Source organism: Heterocephalus glaber, unplaced genomic scaffold (assembly GCF_053883595.1).
Source record: "Heterocephalus glaber isolate CG9 unplaced genomic scaffold, H.glaber_assembly_v1.0 deba00001733, whole genome shotgun sequence".
Lineage (NCBI taxonomy): Eukaryota > Metazoa > Chordata > Mammalia > Rodentia > Bathyergidae > Heterocephalus > Heterocephalus glaber.
Genome location: NW_028258444.1, coordinates 19,043,070 through 19,052,671, shown reverse-complemented (window position 1 = coordinate 19,052,671; position 9,602 = coordinate 19,043,070). Strand labels below are relative to the sequence as shown.

Sequence of the window (9,602 nt, the reverse complement as noted above, 5' to 3'; positions counted from 1 at the left end):
GGCATAAGAAAGGGAGAGCATCACAAAGACCAGTACCCCTCTCTGTTCTGTCCCATTAGGAAATGGGGAAGGTCTAGGGGAAGGAAACTAGACAGATTTACTCCAAGATTTATTTGACCTATAAATGTAGAAGACAAGCATGTGTGGTATGCCTATAATCCCAGTTACTCAGGAGGCTGAGGCAGGAGGATGGTGAGTTCCAGGCCAGCATGCACAACTTAGCAAGACTTTATCTCAAAATATATCTCAAAATAAAAAGGGCTCAGTGGTAACATCCTTGCCTAGTTTGAGTGAGGCTCTAGGTTCCATCGCCATTACCATTTTAAAAAAGGAAAGAAATGTAACGCCAGGGCTAGGGATTGGCAGCCCCCCAACCCAGCCCACTCTGTAGAACAAGAGACCAAGCCTCCTGCTCCCTGCTTCCAGTCCCCTCACCAGGAAAGCCATGAGTCGGGTCATACAAGGCACACTGCCCACCTGCAGGGCTCCTCTCTGCAAGGGCTATGGTATCTCACACGCTCACTTCAGTTTCCCCTGAACTGCCTTGGGAGTCTTTCTTCTCAGGCTCCACCTCTACTACTTTCTCCACCTTGGTGGTGCCTGTGAGGATGGCCAGTCGCTGGGCCAGAGTCTTGGTGTCAGGGAACAGGATAAAGTTGTAGATCAGCGAAGCCAGCACAGCCCCTGTCAGGGGTCCTACCCAGAAGATCTGAGGAGACAGAAGCAGGCACCCATCCATGAGCCGTCAGACTTGTAGGGTGCTTCGGGACCCTGCCCACTTCCCTAGCGCTGACTTAGTCTCCTGGGAGCTCCCGAACTGCCTCCAAGATGGTAAGTTGAGAACTACCTCCTGAGCCTACGAGGACCTTTATGGGACCTTGCCTTCTGTGCAGCCAGGCTCGAAGCCATGGCAGGGCCGAGGAAGGCCAGTCTCCTCTCCAGCTCCTGCCTTCCCTCTCACTTCCCCTGTTTTAGCCAAGTTCTGGCTACTGCTGTTTCTGTCTCTGCTGGTATGTGTGTCTATTTCTGTGTGTCTTTTTCCTTATTCAAGTTTGAAAATTGGTCCAGCTGGAGAAAGTGAAGAAGGAAGTAGCCAGAACAGAAAGCCTGGCCCAAGGCTACAGCTCCTGCCCTGGCCCATTTCTCCCTAGTTCACTGGGTACCATGGGCTACTGGAGGTAGAAAGAAAGGAAGTACAAGAAAGGAAACCACACTAGCCTTCTGAGCGTGGGGAAACCCCCACTCCCAGGTCTGATGGTCTGGGGTGGGGCTTGTCTCCCCAAGTCTCTATGGACCCACACTAGTAAAATCCACTGGGTCCGTTGTCTCTGCCTAGACCTTCTTCCTTCCCCATGGCGGCCAGTAGAGGGTCTTACCCAATGGACTGTGAACTTGCCAATGATGACTGCAGGACCAAAGGAGCGGGCTGGGTTCATGGAGCAGCCAGTGAAGTAGATCTGGGGAGTGAGTGCAGGGTCAGGCTATGAGGAGGCTTGAGGAGCCGGGGAGGGTACAGCTCCCTTCCCCCAGCCCCACTTTACTGCATCATATCCTGGCCCTGGGATATGAGGTATGGGGCACTATCTCCACTCCAAGGCATGAGGGACTCAGGGAGAGAAACTTCCTGGTCTTCAGGGCCCCAAGAGTTCCCCGGAAAGGGCTCCAGTGTGTGCAAGTGCGTGGTGTCCCCTCTTACCCCGATGAGGTGGCCCAGTGCCACAGAGGTTCCAATCATGGCGGCCGGGGAACCCACAGTGTGACGGCTGTCCGTGGAAGCAAAGACACAGAGCACCAGCTGCAGAGTCAGAACCAGCTCCACGGCCACTGCCTGGCCAGTCGAGGTGCTGTTCTGGACCTTGGCAGAGTGGGGATATGCAGGAGTGGACACGGGCTCTGCCCACAGGACGGTGAACCCCTAGGTTCGTATCACCCCAGAATACTGGCTCCCTGAAGAAGTGCGTGGCACCTCTCCTGCCCCACTGGTTGACTGGGGCCAGTGATCCAGGAGTGGACACAGAACCTCAGGACTGGGAGGAAAGAGAAGGCTCGAGACGCTGGGGGTGCATGTTTGAGGGTAGAATGGGAGGAGACCAGCAGGCAGGAGTGGAAAGAGATGCGGGAAGCAGGTGGAACAGAGCTGACTAGGGGCTGGGGAGGGGGTAGTGAGGCAGGTCTCAGGGCACTTGGGAAGGGCGGGACCTGGGCAAAACGGAGAAGCAGAGGGCCCGGGGCACAGCTTGAGGAGGAAACAAGTGCCTGCAGGAGCCGCTTCCGCCACCCACAGTCCCAGCCCTTTTCTGGCTCTGCCTGTCCTTAGACGTCTGGTCCTTCTCCCTTCTCCGCCTGTTCTCACGTCACACTCCCATTGCTGATCTGCCTTGGTAAAGCCAGAGTCTGATTCCCCTGGGTCCCAGGGCCTACTGGGAACAGGTGTGGAGTTTGTGACTGAACTCTTGCTTCCTGAGTCTCCTCTCCTCAGGTCTGGCCCTCCACCCTTGCCTCCTGTTTGGAGTCCCTCTTCCTGGCCCTGACAGGTGCCCCTCCTTGCACCTACCAAGTTGATCCCAAGGGTCCCTCGGACGTCTCCAGGAGTGAGCACATAAAGCAGGGCAGCCGCCACAGTGGCCCCTGCCAGCTGGGCAGCTACGTAGGCCATAGCCCGGGGCAGGGAGATGTGGAAGGCCACAAGGAAGGCCAGCGTCACAGCAGGGTTGACATGCGCTCCACTGGTCTTCCAGCTGACCTGCACTGCCGTGGCTGTGGCCAGGTTGAAGGTGATGGCGACCTGCAGCACAGAGGGAAGTGCCAAGGGCCAGCGTAGGATGGAGCCCACTCCGAAGAACACATACAGTCCTGTGGCCAGGAACTCGGCGAACAGGGCCTTGCTGACCGATGTCCAGAGCCGGCACACCAGCCTGCTGGCCCCGCTCCACAGCCCTGGCTCCATGTCCTCGTGCCTGGTACCCTGGCTGTCACCTTCTTTTCTTGAGGGGTCTCTTCTGCCTCCCCTGGTCTCTTGTCACTGCCTAACGTGGAGGCTTCACCGGTCCCACTTGCAGGTCTTCCACAGCGCTGCTGTCCTGAGGAAGGAAGGAGCTGGTCACAATGGCAGGACACGGCCTGCAGTGGGGTTATGCACATCTGGGTGGGCGGAGGGCACTGTGGGAGGGCTGGTGCTCACGTGCCTGCTTCACCCTGAGCTCACCTGATGGGGGGGTGGGTAAGGCAGCATCCTTGGGAGCTGAGCTGGAACCTCCCAGGAGGTTCTCCAAGCCACGACCAACCCCAACCGGCCCAACTCCTGCTATCCACAGAGGTCTAGCCTGAGGGCTGCAGGCACAGGGAAGGCAGGGCATGATCAGAGACCCAGGTCCAACGCCTGCTTCGAGGGCTCCAGCTCTCCCAACCCCCTCTGTCTCCAGGCTCTGCCTCCAAATAGGCTAAGCCGATTCTCCACCCCATAAGCTCAGATGTGAAATTAAGCTCTCTCTTGCATTTCCACCTAAAAACCCCACTCACAGAATGCAGATGTGAACAGCCAACTCTACTAAGGATGTGAGCTTGGGAGGGCACAGAGGGGGACAGTGGAGCTACTGACCTTGTGCCAGATGCCACACAGGGCTGTCCGCCAGTGGGAACTTCCACCGACTCTTCACTCTCTTCTTCCCCCTCTGCCTTCCCTCATCCCCTCTCAACCCCTTCCTCTCTGCTCACTTCCCTCTCAGTGCCCTCCAAATTCCTATTTGCTGTATCAGGCAGCTTAACCATTTTTGCAGCGAAGGTCACCCATGCCTAGGTTTTCTTCTTTGACCTCCCAGCATTACATCAAGACATTTTGTCAAAGATCATCCCTTCCTAGGTGTAGTGGTGCATGCCTATAATCCCAGGTACTGGGGAGGCTGAGACAGGAGGATCACAAGTTCAAGGCCAGCCTGGGTAACTTAATGAGATCCTGTCTGAAAATAAAAAGGGCTGGTGATATAGTTCAGTGGTAGAGAACTTACCTAGCATGCATGAGGCTCTGGGTTCCATCCCTGGTAGTGAAAAACGGAAAAGTGTTTCCTTTTTAAGAAAATCTGCACAGAGCCGTGGAGATAATATCCACACCTGGGTGTCTTGACCTTGTCCCTGGCCATGTCTACCTGCCCATAGGTTGGTTGTCCTCTGGTCCGCAAATGCAACCTGTCTCAAAATGAGACCCTTCTCTCTCCTGCCCCTCACCCCTTGCACTCCTCTGTCCTCCTGCTCAGTCTGTAGCATTGGTGGCATCTGGGAAGCACCTTGGCCATTCTCTCCCATCCCCCATCCAATAAAACATTAAGCCCTGCTGATTTGGGATCCTGCATTTGTTCTCTTTTTGCCACCTTGCAGCCTTTAGCCAGTCTCTGCTCACTTGCTCCGCTTCAATCAATTCTCCACACTGCAGCCCAAGTGATCTTTCCAAAATGCAAATCTGACCTGCTGCTCTCCACTGAAATCCCTACAGAGCCTCCCATCCCTCTGGAAGCCCCATGCCTGGCTGACAAGACCTCCAGGATCCTGCTCCTCCAGCCTCCCCTTGCCCCTCTGCCTGGTTTCTTAGCCTTTGCCCTCTGGCCTCGAAGGTGGACTCTGCCAGTCTTTCCTGGAAGGATGCTCTCCCCTCTTCTCTGCTCATCTCAGGCAACTCCTACCCCATCCCTAAGGCATGGTGCTCCTCTCCTGGGTGAGGACTCCCCTTGACAGGTTTGTAGTTTGACACAGGGTGTCTCCCCAACAAGGCAGTGAACCTTAGGGGCAGGAACCACATTTTGTCCCTCTCTATCTGTAGTGTCTTGCATAGATGGACTATAGTAGGTGCTCAAAAAATAACTGTGGAACAAGGCAATGAATGAAAATTTGACCTAAATGACTTTCGTATGTGCTGCTCCTACAGCCTAATACGCCTTCCCCTGGGAGGCCCCTGATAACTTCAAGGAAGACATTCTCTCTGCACATAGGCTTTGCCATCTGCCTCCCCTGTCTCATGTCATTAAAATTCCTCGCTCACCCCTTCTGTTCTTCTAGCCATCATGGCATCACCCTTCCCTCTCCAGAGGACCCCTTGGCCTCTCAACCTGTGCATGCTCTGGCCAGTGCCCCACCCCTAGCTCCCTGTTCCCTCCACCCTGCCCCAGCTGCACCACTGATTCTCGTTCTCCTCCACATCTCTCAGCCCCATCTGCGCTGCTGGGCACGGCCCGAGAGCCCGGCTAGCCACCAGACTGTAAGGCAATCTAAGGTCTCTGGCCTCAGCAGGGGTCACAGTCTGCTCAGCAATCTTCCCACCATCTCCAGTCAACTCCTCCCTCTGTTCTTCTTCAGACCTCTCCCCTTCTCATGAAATATCCCATTCACGCTGGCTCTCAGGCAGCGCAGTGCCGACTTACGCCTCCCATCGCACTCAGAAAGCAAGCTAGTGGGCAGACCTCTCCCAGCTTCCTTTCGGACCCTCCTCCTCCTTGGCCCACCGGGGTGTGTACTGCTCACCCTCCTTCCACTCACCTGTAAGCCAGGGCCTCCTCCGCTCCTGGCTTTTCTCACTCCTGCTGTGACAGCCTTGTGTGTCGGTGACCTCCATGCCCCATAGACTGGACTGGACATGGCTCCAAGCCCCGGTCTCTTACCTGGACTCCAGGCCCATGCAGCCTTCCTGCTGTACCCTCTGGCTGCCCTCCCTTGTCCTCCCCCTGAATGGCCTTGCCATTTACTAAGTCCCCCAGGCTCAAAGTAGGGACCATCCAGATGCCTCCCCTCCCCTCCCCCCAGGGGATGGCCAGGTTCCTGTGGTTCTTGCCTGTCTGACACCTCTTCCCATTCCTATTTGCCACTGGCCCAGTTCAGTCCGTCTTCTCTCAGGATGGCTTCTGACTGGGTTCCCAAACTGTAATGCATCCATGCCCTTCTACACTGCTCACCTGTACCGCGGGAGATTCTTCCAAATTGCCACACTAACCTCACTACTCTGCTCAGGAGAGGAACCTCTCAGGAGGTTCCTCTGGTTCCTGTCTGAACATCCTGCCTAACATGCACAGAAGGACACTTCCCATGTGTATCCACTACTCTAGACAGGTCAAGCATTTATAGTTTCCTTGGGCTTCAGAGCCCGGTGCACGGCATCTGGGATGTCTTTCCTCTGAGATGCTGCTCATGTGCAGTTCCTCTGTGAAGCAGCCCTGAGTTTCTTCCCCAGCAGGAACAGAGCAAGCTCCACAGAGAAGACGGGATTGAACAGAGCCAGGAGCCAGTAGTGCCCTCTGCCTCCTCCGTGCTTCTGCCCTCCTGGTGTAGACTTCCAGCCCTCCATGTGTAGGTAGGAGGAAATGTGCCAATGCCTAGCAAAGGGCAGGAGTCAGAAAATGCTGATTAGTAGCATTGCAACTGCCCTCCTGAGACAGGTGTGGGATTGGGTTCAGGTGAGAAGGGTCCTGGTTGCTGGGGCAGGTCTGGGACAAAGCAGCACCTACAGTCCCCGCTCTAGGCCCGGGAGCCCAAGAACATTGGGTGAACCAGAGCCCCTTTCCCCAGTGAGCCTGGTGCAGAGCCTCTTTGGGCCCTACCTGGCCTGGGACAAGGTCTTTCACCCCCCGAGGGCAGGTGGCCACTGACCAGGGCTTGTGCCAGCTCTGGCTTTGCCTATCCCGCCCAGCACCTTCCCAGACCCAGCCAGTCCTGAGCCTGAGCCAGGCTTTGAGCTCACTCATGAGCAGAGACCTTTCGAAGGGCCCTACACCTGGCTGCCCATGGCTGCCAGTCTGGCTGAGTTCTGGCTGAGACCCTCTTAGGGATTGGGGAAGGTAGGGTGAGCAGAAAGGGAAAAGGAGGAATGGACTGGGAGAGGACAAGAGAGAACGAAAACACGACAGGAAGAAAAGGAGTTCAAGGGGGCTTCTGCGCACCATCCCACTGATGCCTACCAAAGGGGAAGGCTGCAAAGTCTGGTACCTTCACCCACACCTGACAGAGGAGGGAGCTGAGGCGGAGGGAAGCGGAGGAAGCAGATCTTCTCAGTAATCTGTCCCCCTGTCCGTTCATCTAATCAGTCAGTCTCTGTCCATTCTCCATGTTTTTCTCCAGTCTTCTTCCACCTCTCTGTCATGTCCACCTTCCACTAGTGAAATGTGGCAGCCCCTAGCGGGAGGAGCAGGGGGAAAGGGAGGGGCGGAGGCCACCTATGGGAGAACCTAGGCTTTCTTTCCGTTCGGTCTTCAGGTGGGGCAGAGGGTCAGAGAGGAGCCTGAGCTTGGGTGTGCTTGGGGACACACACCTGTGTGCCTCTCTGAAGACGCACGGAGCCAGGTTTCTGGGTCTCTTTCCTGAGTGGCCCTGTGAGAGTGAGTGGTAGGGCAGGGTCGCTGTGGGTCTGCACTTCTGAAGTGAGTAAGGGGTACACACACACACCGAGAAGATGCATGCTGTGGGATGCAACTGAAGGTCATCGTGCCGCGGGGAGCCCCTGAGATGTGTGGAGTTAGTGTGCGTGTGCTCGTGTGTTCACCGGTCTTTGTCAACCCACAGACCCGGCAGCTCAGACAGATCAGACACAGGAGCACAGCGCCCCCTGCTGGCCAAGTAGCCCCAGCCACTGGGACTTGTCAACCCAAAGCCCCTGTTCGACCCTTGCCCAGTGGCTGGACAGGATCATCTGCAGGAAGCCCAAGACCTCGAACTCCCTCTGACAGGATGTCCCCCCAGGCCCTAAGGTCTGCTCCTCATGAGTCCACCGTTCACTCTGTCACGGTAGGCCTTGGATCCCGTCGGAGAAAGGAGCAAAGGCCCTGGGCTGGCGCGAGAGAGGGCAGCGTCCCGGTCACCATCGTGCCCGCACCGGAGTCTCCTGGAGCTTGGGGTGGATGTGGGTGGTGGGGGGGGGGGGTTCTTCCTTTCTGCACCTGCTCCCAGGTAGTGGGAGGGGGTGGACCAGGGACAGGCTACTTCTTGGTGGCCCTTGGGAACCCGAGCCCAGAGACTCCTTGTGTCCTCCGCTCCCGTCCCGCCCCCTGCCTGGCCGGGGGACAGCCCCTGGACTCGGGGAAGCACGGGCTGTGGATTCGGTGGACGCGGTCTCCCCCTGCTGGCCAGAGCGGGTACTCGCAGCCTGGCTCCGGCCTCCCGGGGGCGGATTGCAGAAGTGGGAAGGAAGGCGAGGGTGGGTGAGGGTGGTGAGGGGGCCCGAGGGTCTCACATGCATGCTCGGCCACACGGAGTTAACCCTAAGCCTGTGAGGCGGGCAGGCCTGGGTGGCTGCGGCTCCCCTCCATAGACACCTGCGGAGGAGGGCTGGGTGGCCTCGCAGGCCTTGTCAGAGCACCTCCTGGCCCTGGCGGCCCCTCCTCTTCAGAGATGAAACTGAAGGTCAAGGGGACAGATTCTCATACCAGACAAACAAGAGCACAATACAGGCACTGTTGGGTGGGCAGAAGCGCTGGCCGAGGGCAGGCGGGAGTGGGCATTGCGGTTCTTTCCCACAGCTGGGGGACGAGCATTCACTCACTGAGGTGCCTTGCCCGTTCACACCAGCACCTCACCTTCACCCATTGTCTTGTTTTCTCCTCACAACAACCCCTGATGTTGGTGAGAGCAGCCCTACTTCACAGACGTGGTAACTGAAGCTCCAACAGCTTATGTTACCCAAAGTTGCACAGCAAGATTAGAACTTGGGTCCTCTGCCTCCAAGATGGACTCCTTGACTGTGTCATGAGCGTCTCATTATGTGGCTCTCGCCCTTTCCTCACAAAGATCCAGCCAGTCCCAGGCATTTCACTCCTTCCTCTCACCTAACCCTCACAACTGCCCTGTGGGGGAAGCATTTTTATCCCCATTTCACAAGAGATGGAGGCTCAGAGAGGTTGGAGAAGTTTCCTGAGGAATGTCTGTGGCAACTGGAAGCAAGCAGGCAAGGTCAAAGGGGAACACAGTGGCAACTGCTGGGCAGAGGCAGACCTGGGGAAAGGCCGGGCAGGAGTAGCTTCTGTGTCATATGTGAGAGGAACAGGGGTTGCTCCTTCTGAGCATAGGGTCATGGCAGGGCATGTCACCTTTTCGACAACCTGAGATGCAGAGAAGGGAGCTCAGGCTGTGTCTCCTCCACATGACAGAACCTGTCTTATCACCCTTTTGGCATCTCAAGAGGCTGTGGTGGCTCACTTCTCCTTCACCTTGCCTGGCACACTCTGGCTCTGGTGCCTGGCCCTCCTCAAGTGGCAGGGACTTGACATAGCTGAGGGGGGAGAGGGGAGGGGCTGGGGCATATGACATGGGTGAGGACCCCTCCTTCTTGCTCCCATTGTTCCCTCCTTCCTGGCTTCTAGTTCTATTTCTAAACATGGCCATCTTTTCCAAAATCATAGAACGAATTAAGTTTGTGAACTAAGGCACTACTGTATTTGGTCTTTCTCCTCTCTCGCGGAGCCTCCCTGTCAGTCTCATCCTCTAGGCCTCCCTTGGCCTCAGCTTCCCTTTCTTTGCACAGAAAAGTTGTCTTGAGGTCTCTTTGTATCCTGTGTAGATTATGGAGAAGGATATGATAAAGAGATGGGCCAGAGTATCTCAAGAGGCTTCTGGGAAGAAATGGAGGCAGAACA

General features: G+C 56.5%; 1 protein-coding gene across 2 annotated transcripts; it reads right to left on the bottom strand.

The window, feature by feature from the left end:
• Positions 1 to 210: 210 nt before the first annotated feature.
• Positions 211 to 3,152, bottom strand: Aqp6 (aquaporin 6). 2 transcript variants are annotated; one of them, XM_004863003.4, is made up of 4 exons: positions 2,555 to 3,150; positions 1,697 to 1,855; positions 1,377 to 1,457; positions 211 to 709 (listed from the first exon to the last, which is right to left on the bottom strand). In XM_004863003.4, the coding sequence occupies exons 1-4, from the start codon at positions 2,945 to 2,947 to the stop codon at positions 512 to 514; spliced, it is 831 nt and encodes a 276-aa protein (XP_004863060.2). In that variant the 5' UTR covers positions 2,948 to 3,150; the 3' UTR covers positions 211 to 511. The 2 variants fall into 2 exon arrangements, with proteins under 2 accessions (XP_004863060.2, XP_004863061.2); XM_004863004.4 differs by lacking the exon at positions 1,697 to 1,855 and having other exon boundaries at positions 2,555 to 3,152.
• Positions 3,153 to 9,602: the final 6,450 nt, after the last annotated feature.

Excerpts from the sequence above, each read along its gene's own strand:
- Aqp6 (XM_004863003.4), bottom strand. The coding sequence starts at position 2,947 with ATGGAGCCAGGGCTGTGGAGCGGGGCCAGCAGGCTGGTGTGCCGGCTC. Across the intron at positions 1,458-1,696 it reads CACTGGGCCACCTCATCGGG|ATCTACTTCACTGGCTGCTC; the intron begins GTAAGAGGGGAC and ends CTCACTCCCCAG. Across the intron at positions 710-1,376 it reads GCAAGTTCACAGTCCATTGG|ATCTTCTGGGTAGGACCCCT; the intron begins GTAAGACCCTCT and ends CTGTCTCCTCAG.